This window comes from Penicillium verrucosum, assembly GCF_028828655.1.
Source record: "Penicillium verrucosum strain IBT 35672 chromosome Unknown utg000005l_segment0_segment0, whole genome shotgun sequence".
Taxonomy (NCBI): Eukaryota; Fungi; Ascomycota; class Eurotiomycetes; order Eurotiales; family Aspergillaceae; genus Penicillium; species Penicillium verrucosum.
In genome coordinates this window covers 817,665-837,733 of record NW_026643214.1, presented here as the reverse complement: position 1 = coordinate 837,733, position 20,069 = coordinate 817,665, and the positions used below count along the sequence as shown (strand labels likewise).

General features: G+C 50.1%; 8 protein-coding genes across 8 annotated transcripts; 5 read left to right on the top strand and 3 right to left on the bottom strand.

Annotated features, from left to right (window-relative positions):
• Positions 1 to 394: 394 nt before the first annotated feature.
• Positions 395 to 5,628, top strand: N7516_011171 (putative plasma membrane phosphate transporter Pho87; the record flags this gene model as incomplete). Its single annotated transcript, XM_057223889.1, has 7 exons — positions 395 to 748; positions 840 to 1,226; positions 1,299 to 1,706; positions 2,540 to 2,886; positions 3,046 to 4,240; positions 4,298 to 5,420; positions 5,483 to 5,628. Coding segments are annotated over 7 exons (3,960 nt in total), but the record flags the coding sequence as incomplete, so codon positions are not given.
• Positions 5,629 to 6,179: 551 nt separating this feature from the next.
• N7516_011170 (uncharacterized protein) lies at positions 6,180 to 6,972 on the bottom strand (the record flags this gene model as incomplete). The annotated part of the gene is made up of 2 exons (XM_057223888.1): positions 6,180 to 6,186; positions 6,296 to 6,972. 2 exons carry the CDS (start codon positions 6,970 to 6,972, stop codon positions 6,180 to 6,182), a joined length of 684 nt encoding a protein of 227 aa, XP_057069028.1.
• An 843-nt stretch (positions 6,973 to 7,815) lies between these two features.
• Positions 7,816 to 8,335, top strand: N7516_011169 (uncharacterized protein; the record flags this gene model as incomplete). Its single annotated transcript, XM_057223887.1, has 2 exons — positions 7,816 to 8,273; positions 8,329 to 8,335. 2 exons carry the CDS (start codon positions 7,816 to 7,818, stop codon positions 8,333 to 8,335), a joined length of 465 nt encoding a protein of 154 aa, XP_057069027.1.
• Positions 8,336 to 8,927: 592 nt separating this feature from the next.
• On the top strand, positions 8,928 to 9,566 carry N7516_011168 (DUF2470 domain-containing protein; the record flags this gene model as incomplete). Its single annotated transcript, XM_057223886.1, has 1 exon — positions 8,928 to 9,566. One exon carries the CDS (start codon positions 8,928 to 8,930, stop codon positions 9,564 to 9,566), a length of 639 nt encoding a protein of 212 aa, XP_057069026.1.
• A 778-nt stretch (positions 9,567 to 10,344) lies between these two features.
• Positions 10,345 to 11,061, top strand: N7516_011167 (40S ribosomal protein eS8; the record flags this gene model as incomplete). The annotated part of the gene is made up of 2 exons (XM_057223885.1): positions 10,345 to 10,418; positions 10,530 to 11,061. 2 exons carry the CDS (start codon positions 10,345 to 10,347, stop codon positions 11,059 to 11,061), a joined length of 606 nt encoding a protein of 201 aa, XP_057069025.1.
• Positions 11,062 to 11,552: 491 nt separating this feature from the next.
• Positions 11,553 to 12,579, top strand: N7516_011166 (uncharacterized protein; the record flags this gene model as incomplete). The annotated part of the gene is made up of 2 exons (XM_057223884.1): positions 11,553 to 11,945; positions 12,010 to 12,579. The coding sequence occupies 2 exons, from the start codon at positions 11,553 to 11,555 to the stop codon at positions 12,577 to 12,579; spliced, it is 963 nt and encodes a 320-aa protein (XP_057069024.1).
• Positions 12,580 to 13,000: 421 nt separating this feature from the next.
• Positions 13,001 to 16,017, bottom strand: N7516_011165 (glucan endo-1,3-beta-D-glucosidase; the record flags this gene model as incomplete). The annotated part of the gene is made up of 7 exons (XM_057223883.1): positions 13,001 to 13,020; positions 13,075 to 13,334; positions 13,404 to 13,465; positions 13,528 to 15,252; positions 15,312 to 15,457; positions 15,511 to 15,757; positions 15,817 to 16,017. The coding sequence occupies 7 exons, from the start codon at positions 16,015 to 16,017 to the stop codon at positions 13,001 to 13,003; spliced, it is 2,661 nt and encodes an 886-aa protein (XP_057069023.1).
• Positions 16,018 to 17,126: 1,109 nt separating this feature from the next.
• N7516_011164 (UTP14 family protein) lies at positions 17,127 to 20,059 on the bottom strand (the record flags this gene model as incomplete). The annotated part of the gene is made up of 2 exons (XM_057223882.1): positions 17,127 to 17,309; positions 17,369 to 20,059. 2 exons carry the CDS (start codon positions 20,057 to 20,059, stop codon positions 17,127 to 17,129), a joined length of 2,874 nt encoding a protein of 957 aa, XP_057069022.1.
• Between the last annotated feature and the right edge of the window lie 10 nt (positions 20,060 to 20,069).

Sequence of the window (20,069 nt, the reverse complement as noted above, 5' to 3'; positions counted from 1 at the left end):
CTATAGGTATCTGTGGAAATTAGCTATAAAAAATTGTATTGTCAAGATAATTATTTGATGGAGTTATATATCGACCATCTTATACATCGTGGAAATATATTTACAACTGTTGTATACTAGAAACCACTTGGAATCAACAGGAAATGTCTTCTTTCACACATAGCATTGGACAGACAAACTGAAGTGTACTTTACCCCCTTTAATCACAATCCAGACAGACTAATTATCCCCCTACATCCATGACCTCCCAATCCTGTTTCCATCAGTTGTATATTTCATGACCTCACATTAAAATCCTTGGCGCTGACTCAGCCATCCCGGAAATTTGCTCGAGACCGCAAACTTCCCAAAACAGGTCGATTAATCACGACCCCAGTTCAACAATTGCACAGGGGCCAATTCACACAGCCGTAAAAATGGCACCTCGACTCAACCTCTTCACAGCCAACAAGGCTGTCTCGGCCCTGCGCCAATCTACCACTCCCGCACTCTCCTCCCCCGGAGCATCGCCAGCCCCGTCCGATTCCGCGCCGTCCAGTCACTACCCATTCAGCGCCGATGGAACTCTTCGCACGATGGCTCAAAGAAGGTTGAGCCCCAGCCTGACCAGCAGACTTTCCCGACTGCCGATCAGCTGCCCGATGTTACCGAGGAGGCCAACGAGATCTCCCGAATTATGGATAAGGAAAAGCGCTGTGATGGTATTCCTTCTTCTCCGGAGTTGGACCAGGGGACGCCTGTTGAGGAGGTAAGCAAGAATGCATAATACAACGGGCTTGCTGGAAAGCTGCGAAGCCGAAATAGCTGGATATGGTTGTTAACTGTGTTTCGTGGAATAGATCCTCAGCCGCGATAAGGACGCTTTGAAGCACATGCCTAAGGTTATGCGCGACGCATTGAAGAAGTCTGGTGGTTCGCGCTCGTTCTCGACTTCCGCTCGGAGCCTTATGAATGACCTGCAGGGCGATCAGCCTAACAATGAGGCTAACCTTATTCCCAATGTGTCTGGACTCGAGGGTGCTAGTGATGAGGCTGCTGCTGCTCTTGCTAGCATGATTGAGCAGGTGCAGGGTCAGGCTCTTGAGGAGAACCCTGGACTCAAGTTCGATCCCCCTGCTGTCCCCGAGGACCTGAAGACGTTGAACTTCCGCAAGCGCTACGATACCATGCAGGATCAGTTTACTAAGATGATGATGGAGAGTGGGAAATTGACCAAGGCGCAGAAGGTATGGATTTTTTTTCTTCCTGTTTATGATTGGTGTGGGGTGTGTTGAGAAGGTCGACTAACTGAATATTAGAACATGTCTCTCGTTCTGGACCACCTCCGCACCTCCTCTCCTCCCCAGATTAACCCCCGTCGCCGTCTTCTCGGAGCTCCCCCTGCATCTCAGCTCCCCCTCGACCCCGTCCTCTACCTCACTCTCGTTGTCGACTCCGTGGCGCCTCTCTTCCGAATTCGTCAGCAGAAGGGTATCGCCGGTGGTGGTACTGCCGTGCAGATCCCCCACCCATTGACTCTGCGCCAGCGCCGCCGTACCGCTATCAAGTGGATTCTCGATGCATCTGATAAGCGACGTGATGCGCTGTTTGCGAACCGTGTTGCGGCTGAGGTGGTGGCTGTTGCTGAGGGTCGTAGCGGTGTCTGGGAGAAGAGGGACCAGCAGCACAAGATTGGTATCTCTGGTCGTGCGAACTTGAATACTAACGTTCGTCGCTAAATTGGCCCCTTTTATCGGCTTGTATTTCTTCTATCTGGGTTTTGGGGTTTGTCTTGTATCTCTGAGCATTTCTGCATATGTACATTTATCTAGTCTGGTCAAACAAAATTGACTTTTATTCTTCATGGACTTATGGTATTCTCCGAGACATGTACTACACAACTTTAATCCTTGGAATTTGACATATGCCACGGAGTTTTTAATGTGGCTTATGATCTCTCAATATCATTGCCCTACATACAACATAGGTATGGCTTACTCCCTAGTGTTACATTTTCTATTATTGGAGGACCACCTGCCCTGAATCAAACTTACTTGCACACCTTGCATATTAATTGCTTCTATACATCAACCCTATCTTGTTCTCTGTGACAGCTCTCCCCAGTGCTTTGTATAGACCATTCTCTGATAGGCCCCCGCCAAGCAGCACGCTTACCTAATATACAGCTTAGCTTGAAGCGCAAACCTGTTCTTGGAGTCGGAGAAAGAAAAAAGCCAAAAAAAAACCCAATACGTTCAATATTCTACATATCTACAGCATCGGGGTACATTCCAACCGAATACACGATACACCTCTAATCAGTGCAGCGCCCCGTTTTATCATTGCCGACTTGACCATCACCCAGTGCAACCCCAAAGCGCCAGCTGACCCGGAATTCTCGACCCTCTTCACGACCCCACCCACGATAGAGCCCACTTCTACATTCCCCTCGCTCTGGCACCTCTCTCGACTCTTTGGATGACCTAGGCCGACTACCCTCCGGCCCCCTCCCTCGACGGTGGCTCCTACCTCGCATTCCGATTCCATTGAACTTGTCGAGTACAACCCTAACTCCCACCCGGCTCCCACAAGCGCATCTGGCTCCGCTCGCTCAGACCGGTATCAAGAAAGCGCTGGGCGGTTAGACCCTTCCGCCAACTCGCACCCGCTTGCGGATCTTGATATCGTTGGGGAATCACAGGAGAAGACATTAGAGTTTGACCAGCCTCAGGGCTCCTCTCGTCTTCGGTTCTGGGCGGAGGCTCTCCGACGTCGCGCTCATAACGCATCGCACGGGAACGTCGATCCTGATTCCAAAGCCAAGATGAAGTTCTCGCATAGTGTGCAGTTTAACGCTGTGCCCGATTGGAGCTCGAATTACATCGCGTACAGCAATTTGAAGAAATTGTAAGTTGTTGGTTGGTTTTAACTTGGTTCATGGGCTGCGTGGATGTGATTGTGTGTACATGCAGATTCGGGAATCTGGATTGGTGTCACATTGCACAGGATCGATGCGTTGGGTCGGATAATTGTTTTAAATGGGTGCTGACGTTGCATCGTGACCAGGATCTACACCCTTGAGAAACAGCTCAATCGCATTGAGGGACCGGCCACTACAGATGTAGAATCTGCTCCGCTGCTTGGTGCTGAACCGAGTAACCCGGATGCAGTTTTTAAACGGGCTCTTGATGTTGAGATGGAGAAGATCTGTTCCTTCTATCGGAAGAAGGAGGCGGAGATTTTTGAACTCGCGAATGAGCTCTTTAAAGACGCCGATGTATATCTTTCCGAGACTGACGGTGTCAATATGGACCCCGTCAGTGAGACAATCATCAAGGCAAGCTCCCGCCGCGACAATAATGCCCCGATCCCGCGTCGGCGGTCTAGTGCTGTGAGCAATGACTCGCTGGCCGATGACGAAGGAGAAGGTGGTGATAGTGACGATGACCGGTCCCCGATGGTCCCCCCACAGCGTCGGAGATTGTTGCAGTCGACCGATGGCGAGTCTGGTACAGACGACCATGATATGGTGGAGTCTTCCTACTTTGGACAGTCGACTACGCGAGAAACGCACGACTCGCATCTCAACGACGAGGATTTCCTCGCTCTTTACAACACCGGTGTATCGTTGAAGAAGCGCCTGATCGAATGCTACGTCTCGCTTTGCGAACTTCGCTCTTTCATCGAGTTGAACAAGACTGGTTTCGCCAAGGCACTGAAGAAGTATGACAAAACCTTGGATCGCAGCCTGCGCCGGGACTATCTAGCTTCTGTTGTCCACCCGGCGCCTCCTTTCACCGACAGCACCATGGCTGAAATCGACCGGCATATTGAGAACGTGGAGGGTGTGTATGCGAGCATCGTCACGAAAAACAACAGGCAGTTTGCTAGACGCGAGCTGCGTCTGCATTTGCGTGAGCATGTCGTCTGGGAGCGGAATACCGTTTGGCGTGAAATGATCGAGATCGAACGTCGTGCGCAGGCCGCCAATGTTGGTATTCGCCGGACCCTTCTGGGCGGTGATGAGGACCCGGCCACTGCACGGCGCCAGGGTGACAAGAACGAGATCCGCACCCAGGAGATGTCAACGCCGCTTGGTCGGTTCCAGTTCCCGTCATGGCTTTGCAGCTTGAGCTTTGGTACGCTGGTATTTAGTATTGCTCTCTTCGGTACAATGCTTTCCGTGAACGTGATGGAGACTCCCGAGGAGCAGAATTGCTTGGCTATGTTGGTCCTCGTCAGTGTCTTGTGGGCCACTGAGGTATGTGATAGTGTTTATTTATTTCTGCTCACATCGAATGCTAACATCGAGTGATAGGCTATTCCGCTGTTTGTCACTTCGCTTCTTATTCCGTTCCTAGTCGTGACTCTAGGTATCATGCGGTCAGACGAGGAGCCTTCCGTGCGGTTGGGACCCAAGGAATCAGTCGGCAAGGTGTTCTCGGCGATGTGGACTCCTGTGATTATGCTGCTCCTAGGTGGTTTCTCAATTGCAGCAGCACTGTCCAAGCACGATATCGCACGACGCATGGCCATGTTCGTCCTGAGCAAAGCCGGATCGAAGCCATCTATAATGTTGTTGACCAACATGTTTGTAAGCATGTTCCTGAGCATGTGGATCAGTAATGTTGCATCTCCCGTGCTCTGCTACTCGATCATCCAGCCTTTGCTGCGCAACATGCCTCCCGAGTCGGACTTTGCTAAGGCACTGGTGTTGGGTATCGCGTTAGCCGCCAACGTTGGTGGTGCAGCGTCCCCAATTGCCTCGCCCCAGAACATCATTGCCCTGCAGAACATGGAACCGAACATCAGCTGGGGTACATGGTTCTTCATCGCACTGCCCGTCTGCATCATCTCCATTCTCCTTATCTGGGTTCTGCTGCTGGTGACCTTCCGCCCGGGCCGCAACGCCACCGTCATACCTATCCGCCCTGTCAAGGACCGCTGGACCGGCATGCAGTCCTTCATCAGCATCGTCACCCTCCTGACCATCGTCCTCTGGTGCGCCAGCCACCAACTCGAACACATCTTCGGCGACATGGGCGTCATCGCTATCATCCCTCTCGTCCTCTTCTTCGGAACCGGTATCCTTAATAAAGAAGACTTCAACAACTTCCTCTGGACAATCATCATCCTCGCCGCCGGTGGTCTGTGCCTCGGCAAGGCTGTCACCTCATCCGGCTTACTGCACACAATCGCAATGGGAATCACCGCCCGCGTTGAGAACCTCAGTCTGTACAGCGTCCTCTTGGTCTTCTGCTCCCTCATCCTTGTCATGGCCACCTTCATCTCGCACACTGTCGCCGCCCTTATCATCCTGCCCCTTGTCCGTCAGATCGGCGTTAGCATGGAGAATCCTCACCCCAACTTGTTGGTCATGGCCAGTGCATTGATGTGCTCTGTTGCAATGGCTTTGCCCACGAGTGGATTCCCTAATATGAGTATGTCCTTCTCTTCCTTCAGCTCACTTGTCCTGAGCTTCCTGCTAACTTGTCTCTCTTAGCCGCTATCATGACAGAAGTACCCCAGACAGGCCAGCGATACCTCCAAGTCCGCCATTTCCTCACTCGCGGCATCCCGGCCAGTCTCATGTCCTTTGTGGTAATTGTCACCCTTGGATATGGACTGATGTATGTTGCGGGATTGTAGAATATGGTATGGTGGGATGGTCTTGTGATCTTTTGGAAAGAGTTTGCAGTTTGCAGCTTTTCTTTTTGGTTAGATCGGTTTATATACTCGGCATAAACAAAGAAATCGGAAGATATATGGTTTGGGTATCCTACCTATTCTTTTTGTTAGTGTTAGTGTTATTTAGATTCATTGTATTTAATTTTCTTCGCTTCGTTATGTCTGGTGTGTGGTTTTCTGTTGGGATTGGATTGCACAAATGAATATAGGTCACTATATAGTAGATGAGATGCCTAGGTAGGTATGATAGTAGTTACACCTGTCCGACTTCCTTTTTCAAGAAATATGGACGCCTGGATGACGTCTCCTCTTTACTACGTACTTCTGGATCATAAAGAAGAGAATAATAACACACAAAAAGCCTAGTTCATTATCCCAGTTCTCCCAACCCCAGATACTTTATAAGACTAAAAGCCAACGGGTCCCCCAGGTGTTCATCGAGATGAGATAGGACAAGCAGATATAGAAGCGAGGTATAACCCCTCTTTCCTATTTCCTAAACAGCAGCAAGATCAATTACTAGATCGTCAGTCAGTGAAAAGCACCAACAGGAACATGCAAGCCAAGTTAATAGCGACAGGGAAGGAAGAAGGTTAGACATGAGCAAAAGGGAAAAAAAAATACTAACAGTAAACCAATCGTCAAATCCCCATGAATCTTCGCCTTAAGCTGAACCTCAATATCCAAATTCAAGTCCAACCGCAACCGAAGCTGCTCATCCCGTCCACCATCTTCTTCCTCCTTTTTCTCCCCGCCGACAATCCCGCCAACTGCCTTGCCCGCACTACTAGTCGCCCCGTTCACGGCATTCCCCGCGGTGTTCTGTACGAGCTGGCCGGTCTGGTCGACGCCACCAACGCCCGGGAGTCCGTTGAGCGGATTGCCGCTGCCGTTTTGTTGTTCTTGTGACTGGCTCTGGCGTTGGCGCTGGCGACGGACGCGTCGCTGGGGTTTAGGGTCTGGTTCCATTTCGCTGCGGGCGATGGATTCGGTTTCTGATTCTTGGGGGCGGGGACGAGGTCTACGACGGCGACGTTCGGGTTGGGGTTGGGGTTGGGGTTCTGGATCTGGGTCTGCTTCGTCTTCTTGTTGTTCTGGCTCAGGCTCAGGCTCAGGCTCAGGCTTAGAGTCTGGTTCTTGTTCTTGTTTATTGGCGGGTTCTTCGGGCTTGGTGTCGTTTTCTTTGGGTTGTTTGTTTTGGTCCTGGTCTTGTTCCGAGGATGGAGGGGTTTGTTCTTGGTTGGCAGGAGATTTTGTGGTTGTTGAGTCGGGGTTAGGGGTGGGAGGTTGTTCTTGATCGGACATGTTGGAAATCAAAGAACCAGAAGAAGGTGGTTAAAACGGGATAAATATGAATGTACTATGTAATAGTGCGTATAGTGTAGTGATGTAGATTACCCAACCATTTATATCATCAGAGCCACTAGGCATATAAAACCGGACCTCGTAAATTGAAATCTAACCGCCTCCGACGTCAGATTGGAATGATGTGGTTTTGAGGGTCCATATCAGATGTTGGGTTGAGACCCTCAGTAAATCAAGATGGGTACCTAGGTACTGCATGGGGAATATCAATATCAAAAACGGAAAAGACGTATGACACCCGGGACAAGGATCAAGACGTGGAGTAGTCCGTATGGAGCAACAAATTTGTATATCATCGGAAAATAATAGCCACCGAGTTTGACGTGCCAATCAGGTGAATTTAGTGCATTGACGATCTCCACTGAAGTAGAATGAAGTAGATGAAATAGATGAAGTAGACGTAAGACCTCTGACATCAAGATCTTCATAGTAAAAAATAAATTAAATAAATAAAAATAACCAGCCAATAACATAAGCACTTTTGTTCCTGGATTTTATTCCATTTGGTTCAGGCCACGAGTGGGATAAAGCGGATTATACAATTGGCCACTTGGGACTTGTGGACACACGGCCATTGTGACAGTTCTATCCAGATATTCTCTGACAATGACGATGGTGGAGGGGAGAAGTTGGAGAGGAACAGCCTCCAACGTCATGTCCCTTGATATGGTGTCGCCATTTATCCTTCCACCTTGAATCATATTCCGTTTTGATTTATGTTTAAACCCATTTCTATATTCTATACTTCCATAAACTAGTCCCCTCTCATCCATCACACCCATCATGGCAACCGTTGAAAAGACCAAACAGCCCAAGAAACTTCCTATCCAAGAGGACCTCTCCGACGGTGAAGACTATGACAGTGCCGACGACTACACCGATGACTACACTGACGAGGAATATGAGGAGGTACCACAACCCCAGACCCAAAAGGGAAAACAACTGCAAAAGAAACCCCTACCGAAACAGAAACAACCCGTTCAACAATACGACGATGACGAATACACGGACGGATCTGAATACGGCTCCGACGAGTACGAATACTCAGACGACGATGAAGCCGTGCAGCCCTACTCAAATGAAAATTCCAACTTCAAGCCCAACGGAGGCATGGACGTCCTTCACAAGAAGGAAAAGTCAATGCTGGACGAGGAAGGCATGAAGTTAAGATTGGAACTGAATCTGGAAATCGAGGTCGAGCTCAAGGCACGCATCCACGGTGACCTCACCCTAGCTCTCATGTAAGTAATATCCGATGACCCTTTGGAGAATGTCTTTGCTCAAAGACCGAATTAGGAGTTGATCGTGTTATATCAACAATAGGGCTTGATCACCCAATTATCCATTCTGGCTCCATTGCCAATAAATATCATGAAGATCCGACGTCGCCACGAGTGATCCTTTTTTTCAATTGAAGCATTGATTCGATGCATTTCATAGAGCCGTGTTTCTTGATTTAATATCTTTCCATTTGTTTGGGATCTTTTTCTTTTCTGCAATGATGTTCCTGGTCGGCGTGCAGGGTCAAGAGGATGCAAATACACCGGAGTGTATATGTTGTACTGCCATGTGTATTCCTTGGGCAATCACTTGAATGTTGTTGAATTCATTTTTTGCAACAGTGCAGAAGCAATAGTGCAGAAATGTAATAGTAACAGTGTGTAGTGTAGTAGTGTGGTGTGATGAACATCAAGTGTCATGGCGGAAACTGTGAAGCCGAGGCCGGGGTCTTGGCGCAGTTTTCGACTGACCCGCTGTGTTAACAACTCCCCTCTTACATTCTACTTAGTATTATTCAATACTCGGTTCATTTTCCAATTGTCTCACTGGTTCTTCACAATTAAATTGACCCCGTACACCTCTCCCACCCAATACCACCCAATACCACCGCCACCATGTCGTCCAAAGACTTCATAATCAAGCACATGAACGCTGACCACCAAGACTCCCTCGGACTATTCCTACAAGCTTACTGCGGTATCACATCCACCCAAGCCAAAAACGCCCAGTTGGAAGAACTCAGCACCTCAACCCTGATCATCACCGCTCATGGTACCCGCTACAGCGTCCCCATCGAACCCCCTATGAAGAATTACTCCGAGGCACGTGGTCGAATGGTCGCCATGCACAAGGAGAGTCTAAAGCGTCTGGGCCGCAGCGAGATCACACTTACCGAGTACCGTGCCCCGCGCGGCATCCAGGCCGTGATCTTTGTGCTGTGTTTGTTGTTCTACGTCACCTGCTTCCTGCGCAGCAACCTGCAACCCGGCTCCGATCTCTACGAGTACTTGGGACTCCAGCATGTGCCTTGGTTTCCGCGTCTCGTCTGCATTGCCCAGCCGTTTGTCGTGCTCATTCATATCATTGAGACCACCGCGCTGATTGTGACTCAATTGAAGCCGCTGAATGTGCCTGTTCTGTCTGGTTTGTGGTGGAAGTGGGTTGCGTCGTGTTTTGTTGAGGGGTACGGTTCGTTCTCGCGCATTAAACAATTCGTGAAGGAGCAGAAGGCGAAGAGCGGAAAGAGCCAGTAGAGGGTAGTAGCATGGGCAGGTAATGGTGACACGTGAAATTACTGGCGGAGAAAGTCGATCATTTGTATTTGTACAGAATTCAGGATTACCAGATAACTGGGAATTGACACAATTAAAGGTTCAATGCTGTACAACGTTAGGATGTAAATGGCTTGGAAATGGTTAGATTATGGTTGATGGGCCCCTTCCAGATCATGGGATTACGGTTGTAACACGTGACTACATTCTGAGTCAGCCAATATACATCACCTGACTGATCCAGTGACTGATCCAGTGACCGATCCAGTGACTGGGGCCACTAACCCCAATCTGGCCTAGTGTCGGTTAGGGCACTACACAAGCGAGCGACACAGTGCGCCCTGCGAAATTCAGCGACTCCACGACCTCAAACTCCCACGACAACCCTACGACAACTAATCTGTGTTTCTGGTGAAGGGCTGCACATTTAGAGGTGAGTTATCCGGCTATCTCAACTCCTGCAAGGTCTCTTTCGAAAAATTCTGTTTCGCTCGCTGCGCCCATCAATTTCGATCATCGGTATTCAATTCCTCCACATTCAACTTTCGACCCTGTCTCGCTTTCAATGGTCATTCAACCACTCCGCAACTACCGTCGCCCAACTGTTCGATATTAGAAGATTGATTTTGTACGGCGCTCGCGACGAAACAGAAGGATTGAAAGGGCAAAAAAAGAAAAGAAACAAACCTGTTAAAAGGTCCACAAATCAACAACATCTAACCTGTGTCCGTCGACTTAGACCCCTCCATCAATCGCAAACATGGGTATTTCTCGGGATTCTCGCCACAAGCGCAGCGCCACCGGTGCCAAGCGCTCTCACTACCGCAAGAAGAGGTACGATTCTATCCACCCAGCATGAGGTCGAATATTTCTTTCATTTGGAGGAAGGAAAAAAAAAGGATTCGATATACCAGTTTCAGATTCTTACATGTCTTCGTTCTACAGAGCGTTCGAGAAGGGTCGTCAGCCCGCCAACACCCGTATTGGCACCAAGCGCATCCACCTTGTCCGCACCCGTGGTGGTAACCAGAAGTTCCGTGGTCTCCGTCTCGAGTCCGGTAACTTCTCGTGGGGCTCCGAGGGTATCTCCCGCAAGACCCGTGTCATTGGAGTGTCCTTCCACCCCTCCAACAACGAGCTGGTCCGCACAAACACCTTGACCAAGTCGGCCGTTGTCCAGATTGACGCTGCCCCCTTCCGTCAGTGGTACGAGGCTCACTACGGCCAGCCCATCGGCCGTAGACGCCAGCAGAAGGCCGAGGCTACCGAGGAGGAGAAGAAGTCCGCCTCCGTCGCCAAGAAGCAGGCTGCCCGCTTCGCCGACTCCGGTAAGACTGAGTCTGCTATCGAGCGCCAGTTCGAGTCCGGTCGTCTTTTCGCCGTTGTTGCCTCGCGCCCCGGCCAGTCCGGCCGCTGTGACGGTTACATTCTGGAGGGTGAGGAGCTTGCTTTCTACCAGAAGGCTATCCGCAAGTAAACGAAAAAATAAAATATTCGGTTGTTGCAACGGGTGGATCGGAGTTTCAGCTATGTCATGATCAGAGCATCCACAGGATGCAATTTGTCTGTAGAGCTCTGAGCCGTCAAATCCATGGGAATTGTTCCTAGTTTCATCTCTTCTTTGATAGTTGGCATTCCTTGTAGTGAGCTTGTGTAGTGAGCATACAAGTGTCGAGTATCGTGACTCTTGGAATATTATATTGTCGACAACCTGCGGTATGGGGTCCTTGGACCTAGGTATAGGTGATTAACATACAAGTACTGTGGAAGATACTAGTTTGATGTTTCAATTTATTCTTTTATAAAACATATCAATACGCTTTTTATCAAGTCTAGATCCTTTAAACATACAACATAGAAGAGAAGAACAATCTCCGGGGGTCCTTCCCGGGCCCGAGCTCGATGCTTATCCATGTCTCTCCCCCGCAGCCCAATCTTCCCTCTTCCCTCTTCCCTCAAACAACCAACATGTCGACCATCAAAACCCGCATCTGCATGATATCAGACACACATACAGCCTCTCTACACCCACCCCAAAGAACAGACAATGCCTACCGCTATCCCCTCCCAAAAGCAAACATCCTCCTCCACGCCGGCGACCTCACAAAAGTGGGGTACCGCGTCGAGCACGAAGCAATGATCGCCATGCTCTCCGACGCAGACGCCGAGCTCAAGCTCGTAATAGCAGGAAACCACGACATAACCCTAGACGAAGAATACTTCACGACCTTCGGCTACAAACGCCACAAACATGCAGAGAAACTAGGCAAAGAATCCATCCTACTCTCAGACGATAACCTCCAAACAACCCTCCGCACCTCCTCAACCAAGAACCCAAACACAGACTCTCTAAAAGCCTACGTGCGCTCCATAAAATCCCTCTGGACGAGCGATGCCGCCCGAAATGCAGGAATCATCTACCTAGAAGAAGGAACCCATTCCTTCACTCTCTCAACAGGCGCAACATTCACTCTCTACGCATCTCCCTACCAACCAGAATTCTATAACTGGGCTTTCGCATACCCCCGCGATCAAGACAGATATAACCCCGCCCCCCGCTGCCCACCCACAACCTCAAAATCCAATCCCGGACTACCCGGCCATCGACATCCTCCTAACCCACGGCCCGCCCGTCGGAATCCTGGATCAGGTCCCGCCTGATATGAACGTTGGGTGTGAACATCTCCTCCGTGCAGCGCGGCGCGCAAAGCCGCGACTACATCTCTTCGGTCATATTCATGAAGGGTGGGGTGCGCAGCGTGGGGTGTGGGATGACGAGGCCGGTGATGGTATCAAGCTTGAAGATGTGCCGACGGATGTGGAGGAGATGCTGGAGAATCGGGGCGCGTTTTATGATGTTAGTGCAGGGGCGGAGCGGCCGCTGCGGGTTGGGGAGGAGACGCTGTTTGTTAATGGGAGTATTATGACAGTTAATTACCAGGCGAGGAATGCGCCGTGGGTGGTGGATTTGGAGCTTCCTGTTTCTGGGGAATAGATGTTGGTGGTTTATTGTTCGGTGATTATGCATAAATTACTGGACTATAGTAGGAGGTTGGTGTTGGTGTTGGGGGAGATAACTAGAGAGACTGGGTTGTAGCCGGATATATATTTACCAAGGGCTAGGATGAAGATGTATGCACACGGAGAGAAATATCAATTGAGAATTACTACAACCAAGAATAGTAGTGAGTAATAATATAATAATACCTAATCATAGTCATTTCGTTCTATATATACGCAGTACAGCACAAGAAATAGCTACGAAGAAAACCCTCTGAACCACCACAGTAGGATCACCCGAGAAACAGAAACATAAATAGAAATAAAAGCAGATAAAAATCAAATCATAAGGCCAAAAGAAATAAACATAAGAAACTTAACCTGCAACTCCATATCCCTAAGAAGTAAGACCCCTCTTAAGGAGCACCACCAAGACCTAGAATATTGGTTAGCTTCCAGAAAGACATCATACTCTACCCAATAGACTAACCAGCAACAAATGCAAGGTACCAAGTACGCGTAGCGCCACCATCAATCCAGCTATAGTCGAAGTTCGGCTGTGTAAAGAATTCCCACGACGCTTTGGGATCGATGAGGGCCAGGTTGGCGTATAGCACACCCCTCCATCCGCCCTCCACCTTGGAAGCTGGGGTCGAGGCATTTTCAGCGAACATAGCCTGCCATTCCTGGTGCACGAATTCCTTTCGGCGTGTGAAAGGGCTGTGAGGCATCAGCGGTAGCATGTGGATACTATGGTGTTTTGTTAGCAATCGTTCATAATTCAGAGTGAAACGATAGCGCGGTCGATGGTATACATACCCTTGGATGAATTCGAGGTTAGCGCCGAAGTAAGTCGTGTGATCGACTTTGTTCTCGAAGAGCTGTTTTGGACGTGTCAGTGTCGAGTTTGCGTTAGATATGAATTGGGGACAGTGGTCCTTACAATTCCAGTTACTTTGTTTCCGATAAAGTTTGCTGGCTGGTTGACATTGTCATCCTCCATCAAGAAGTAGTTATTGAGCGACCGACCCAGGATGCCGAGCATGACGTTGCCACGAGCTTCCATGCTAGCATCGCCGGTCGTCTGTCCCCACATCTTGATCGCGTACGCGAACATGGTATCTTCGGATGTCGATTCCTGATCCTTTCCATCGAAAGACTCGAATAAACCCTTCGCCCACGAGTGTCCGTTATACCAATCGAACGAGCGCGAGAATGGGAAGTGCGGATCATCTGTGGCAGAGTTACCAGCATCACGCACAAGCATGTTAACCCACTCCTTGTTAGCGGCTAGCCAGCTGGGATCAAGGGAGCCGATGATGGCGGCTGCTTGGATGAAGTAGCCGTAGTGGAAGTGGTGGTCGTTGTATGCGGTGTTTCCGAAATCCTGGTTCAGGTCGCCGTTGTAGCCGGCGGTCGAGACAACGCCTTTCCAGACGGTGTCGTAGGCGAGCGGGTATTGTTGCTTGTTCTGTACGAATAGATCGAAGGATTTCTTGAGCTGTTGGAAGGCGTCTGTTGCTAGATCGACGTTGTTGCCGAGCTGGTTGACAGTGTACACTAGCGTTGCGAACTTGCTCAATGCCTTGCCGCTGTAGTACATGCTGTTGAGACTTGTCTGCTCTGGGATGTTCTGCTTCAGCTCGTGGGGAGCAGCCTGGAGAATGGCCTTTTGGGCTGCGGCGGAGAGCTCGTGAGCACTGCCTTGGGTGGTTGACCACGGCGCGAATCCGATATCGATGGGGAGGTTTTGTTCGACCATGGTCCAGCTTTCTCCGATCACCGCAGTGGAGTTGCCCTTCGTTGTGGTGCGGAGGTGAATGTCGGTGATACGGCCCTGGGTGGAGTTGTCGAAGGAGTGGACGTGATGGGGTAGAGCGAACATGATCAGAGGAGTACCTTTGGTATCCTTTCCGGCCTTGGTCCATGAGAGGGTGTAGCTGCCCACATCATCTGTGACAGAGCCGGAGATCTCTCCTGCCACCGGGTAGACACCAGACGAGTTATCATAGAACTTCTCGCCAGACTTTCCTGCAGGGTTCTTCGCGACTTGGATAGTACCAGAAAAGCCCTTGAGACCGCGGAGATCAGTCTTTGAGACTAGCTTGAACTTCGGATCCTGGCCATCAGCCGGAGTGACATAGACAAGCCAGTTCGTGTCATCCTCAAGGAAAACCTGGTACTTGAAAATGCCGGGCCTAGGGGAACCGGCGTTAACGACCTTGCGGAAGAAAACACCACTTTCAAGAACGGGCTGCAGATCATTGTACACAGCTGTTGTGTAGGCCATGCCTTGCACAACGGGGAAGGTAATCTGCTGAGCCGAACCTGGGGAGCGCTTGATCACAGCGTGGGCCGAGAAAGCCTTTGGCTGTTCGACATTCATGATGGAAGACTTGCCAAGTTCGGTTGCAGAGAAAACGAGATGTTGAAGACCAACTGGGTTGATGTAATACTGTACTGGTTTCCCGGGGATCTTGTCGTTCGTAGGCCCGTATGCGACCATATGCGGCTCGATATGGGAGATACCCATACCCCAGCTCTTCAGGGAGCCGCTTCCCTTTGACCATCCCAGAGAGTAGGGCTGAGTGAAGGTAGCATTGGTCTGAGTGCCCAGGAAAAGGCCGGCGTAGAACTTATTCGTTGCAATAGGGTCGGTGGTATTGGCCTATATTACAACCTTAGAATGTTTCATCTGTATTTTGCTCGCATTGGGGAGTAACTTACGTGCTCGTTCTGCACAGGGTGGTCATCTCGAGACTTGATATTAGCAGGGACTGAACCAGTCGCAACTGGCTGGAAGATATCTTGGGCGTTCATTTTTTTAGGATGATCTGATGCAATCGGGGGTGAAGAAACGGTGTCGGCGGGCCCTACTAAGCATTAGAATATGTATAAAGTGTTAACATTTCATGTTCAATCATACCGTGCGCCTCGGTAGTACTTGGTTTGACGTGTGGTGAGTCTGTCACAGATCCAGCCGTAGGAATTGGCGCTGAGTGTTTAGGTTGTTGTGCTGAAGTTGGCGCTTGAGTCGCAGTCGGTGCTGCTGCAGTAGTATTATCACCTACGCCTAACAGATCTCCCAAGCCGTCAACGAATCGACCAACGTCAAAATTCGGAAAAGGCTGCTGCGATGAATGGCCGTCCTGTTCCAAAGCCACTCGATACACCTAGTCCAAAATGTCAATACCATGCCATATACCACGTAGCACATTTCTCTGAGACGTACTGGGTGAGACTCAGGAACGAGTAGCCTGTCTTCACTGTTTGAAGGTGGATATTGAGTCTCATAGGCACCTGTGGACTCGGTAGCTGTGGTTTGCACAGTAGCTTCTACCTCATTTCCCACATGCGGGAGACAGTAGGCTATGTCTGTGGCTAGAACCCAAGTCAGCAAGGCTGTAGCCTTCCATTTCAAGCGTGAGTTCATTGTGAAAAGCCAAGAGTCTCGTCAGGAGTGTTTAAACACGCGGAGCTGGTAGAACGTCTATGTGGTATTCCTCAATCCAATCCAATCGGATATGAATTATTCGAGGGTAGACGATTTCGGACGGATCCAAAAGGCAAGGTAAAACTGGCAAAGGAGACAAATGAATCCAAATGAAAGAAAACTTACAAATATGTAGCTATGGATTCCAGGAGACGGACTATACCCCCTCGGAGCCCAAACACTCAAACACTCAGGTCCAGATTGGGACACCACACAGGCTGGTTTGTTGTGAATGGGCCGCAGATAGATTCCACAGGCTGTCGATCTTTCATCGATATTAGCAGTGTACAGCCTTTAGCCAAGGGGAATGATGTGAGTTGGGATATCGTGTCTGGGCTCAGTAATGTAGGGAGCAACAGGCAACACGTCGAGTCCGCGTGAGTTCCCCACCCCCCAGGAATGTGTACGGGAATCACTGCAACGACCACTTACTGGATTATATGGGACTGAATTATCCAGTGTTAATTGGTGATAATTGGGAGATAGATGTGATCACTACTCCGTTAAGTTAGTTGAAGTAGTTAACTCCAGGCTACCACTTGCCAAGAGATCGCCCATGTGGAGTGGAATCCACGAGACCACGACAAGATGGAGAAGGAACAAAAACATGAATGTATTCGGATTGAAACTGTTAAAAAGAACTCGGGGATGATTCAATATGAATCATCAGACTATCCATGGATACTTTTTAGTTACTTTTGATGGAATCATGGGACATGTTCCAATGATTTAAAGTCGAGGCTAACATTCCAAGGTCGAGGCATCTGCATTGTCCAAATGACATGTACTAAAGATGATTTCAATTCTGCGTGAGGACATAAACCCATGTGAGAATATGGTTGGCAGGTGATAGAAGGTGCGAAGGAGTCCATTGGACGAAATGAACTATATTGTATGAACTATAGTTATTGTGTGCACAATGAGCACCTGAAGTACTTGAAGTAAAGTACAGCAAGAATGAAATGCTTTTAATTCAAAAGGCGCCGCAAAATGGGTCGCATTAGGTGCTGACATGAAACATGGCATATGTGTGAAATAGATATCTACATTCATTGCATGGGCTTCGACATGGGCTTGATGATACCCTGCTTGATCATGACACGAGGCTTGGTGCCACTCTGGAAGGTTTCTTTCGTAGACCACTCGGGGCCCAGGGGCAACCGCAGGGACCGTTCGTACTGCTGTTTGGTCTCGAACTCATGCGGCAACTGGCTGGCCATGTACTTCTTGTTCTAGAGTAAAAAGTTAGTGAATTGTCCATCTTTGGGTGTAGGAACAAAACTTGGCTTACCTTCTGCACTCGCTTCTGGTTGATAATGACCCGATCAAGCTTTGCGTCCTTACGCTGATTGGGATTCACACCCGCCACAGTAGTCAGGTCTCGCTTTTGCTTCTTCTGCTGTCTCTTGCTGACACCTTCGCCGGCCCAGCTGCCCCAGCCCAGGAGTGTGTTGTCCACAACCTGGTCGCCTTCATCTTGGACGGTGTCCATTTTATCTTGTTCGAATTCTTGGACAACTTCATCGCCGGCAAAGGCTCTCTTCACGAGGTCGTGGTTCTTGAGCAAGACGGGCACCTTCTCCTCATCATCGCTGTCGTCCCCGTCGAATTGTTCTTTCGTGAGCGTTGCCTTGGCGTTCTTTTGCTTCTTGCTCTGTTGCTTCGCCGGAGCAACCTCGGGCTGGGTAGCATCGAGCGAAATGTCAATGCTCTCTTGGGCATCTGGGGCAGTTCGGCGACGGTTGGTCCGTTCGGTTTGAATCAACCAAGGATTCTCCTCCTCCGTGGGGGTATCCTTTTGCTGATCGGAAGAGTCGCCTGAAGATCGTGAAACCTTCTTGTTGCCGGAAACTCCTGACTTGTGCTTGGTGGTACTGTTGACAGCAATGTCAACGTCATCGTCTGATCCTACTGCTTGTGTAGCTTCATCATCGGAATCTAGCTTCTCCTCGAACTCGTTCTTGGGCAACTGCTTTGCGCCAGACTTGGCGTCGGACTTCTTTGATTGACCAAACTTTCGTCGACCGACCTCTGACTCTGCTTCAGACAGAGACTCCTCCCCGTGGAGTTCACGGTTGAGTTGGCGAAGCTCCGCATCGTTCTGTTCTTTGCGGGCGGCGTCGGCATTTTTCATGAATTTCATTTCGAAAAGGTCAGCATGGCGCCCCTTCACGCCATCCCCGCCAGCATCATCGCCCTCGAGGGCCTTGAGCTTCTTTTGGATTTTTTGTCTTTCCACATCCGAGCCCTCCTCGTTCCAAGGGTCTTCATCTTCTGACTCGGAGCTTGAAGAGCCCAAGTAGTCATCGTCTCCATTAGAGACACGCTTGCCTTCGATCCTCTTCCGTAGCTCCTCCTCTCTTTGGGCCAAGTCAGCTGCACTGTTGCGGGCTTCTTCGTCCCAGGCAGTGCGACCGGTCTGTTTCAAGCCCTTGGCCCATTTGCTTTCACGATGCTTGGAGCCCATGCGAGCTTCGGCTCTCAAACGCTCGTTCTTCTCCTGGTCCATGTCGTCCATATCCACGCCGGCTTCCATGAGGGCATTTTGCTCCTGTTGCTCCATCTTCTCGCGCTCTTTGCGGTGAACACGGCGATAAGACTTGCTCTTGATCTTCTTTATACGCTTGGCACGTACTTCCTCTCGGAAAAGGAGGTCACGTCGCTTGCGGAGTTCTGCGCGGCGAGCCTGGATCTCCTCGATAGGAAGATTGCGGGCCTGCAATTCTTCAAAACTCTGAATCTGGTCCTCGGCTGACTTGCCTTCAGCCTCAGCCAGTCCACTCTCTACAAGGATGTTCTGGATGGCGTTTTCGAGGTCTGTCTGCGGCTTCGCAGCTTCCAAGCGGTGGGTCTGCTCAGCATCAGGATCACGTAGCGGGAAGGAAAGATGTTCGGCTCTGCGGTTGGCTTTGACAGTTTCGAGCCATCGGTTCAATGTTTCTTTGCTCTTCTCGTAGGCAGCAGTCCGGTCAAGTCGGTCCTGTTGGCGTTTTGCCAGAGGAGCATCTAGCTTGCCAGGAATGCCCGATTTTGATGCCTGGACAACGGAGTCGATATGTTTGAGCGAGTTCTTGAGACGGGAGTCCGTGATTGAGGGTAGAAGATCGGCGACAGTCAACTTGTTGGCGGATGTCAAGCCGTATTCCGAGTGCTTGCCTTGTTCTTGTGATTTTTGCGTGCGTTTCGTAGATTTTTCAGTCTCCATAGACTGGACAAAGTCTTGTAGTTTCGAAAGTCCGTGCGGATCCGCATCGGCATCGTCGTCCGAAATAGAAAGCCCGTCGTCGCTGGTATCGCTTTCACTGTCCCCCTCTGACCCAGAATCCTCGTCGCTATCGTATTTCGCAGCCCGCTTGGCTTTCTTAGCTGCTTCCTGGGCCTCCTCTTCCTCGGCCGCTACATTCATATCCCAGGCGGTCGCGAGATCAACAGCGTCTTCTCCAAGGTCATCGTCCTCGTCGTCGTCTTCACCGTCAGATTCTTCCTCCGACTCGTCGACATCCTCAGACAGGCTGATCTCTGTAGGCTTCTTTGGCTTGGGTGCCGCTTTCTTCGGCTGAGATTTGGACTTGGATGCGCGGAAACTGAAGCCCTCAAATCGCTCTTCGTCGCTCTCGCCGAGAGCTTCGTCGCTGTCCAATTCGCTGTCGTTATCGCTGTTCACTTGTCCGAGTGTCCATTCGTGTCCCTCACTGTCGCTGCCAGCATCAAGACTTCCGGTGTCCTCGGTTCTGCGGCGCTTATATTGGGCGGCGGTATCCTCCTCGTCGTTCTCGTCGTCATCGCCTCCAGTGTTTCTCTTGCGGTTGAAGGTGCCATCATCGTAGGCTCCAAGACGACTGCGTTTAACACCCAATCTAGTGTGAATTGTCTTCTCTGCAATAGATAGTGCATTCAGAGACCGAGTGCTTTTCCGCTTCGGCGCTGATTTCTGCGCCGAGCGGTCTTTCGGACCCTGCTTCTGAGTCTGGCTGCGAGGCATAGTGGCGTAT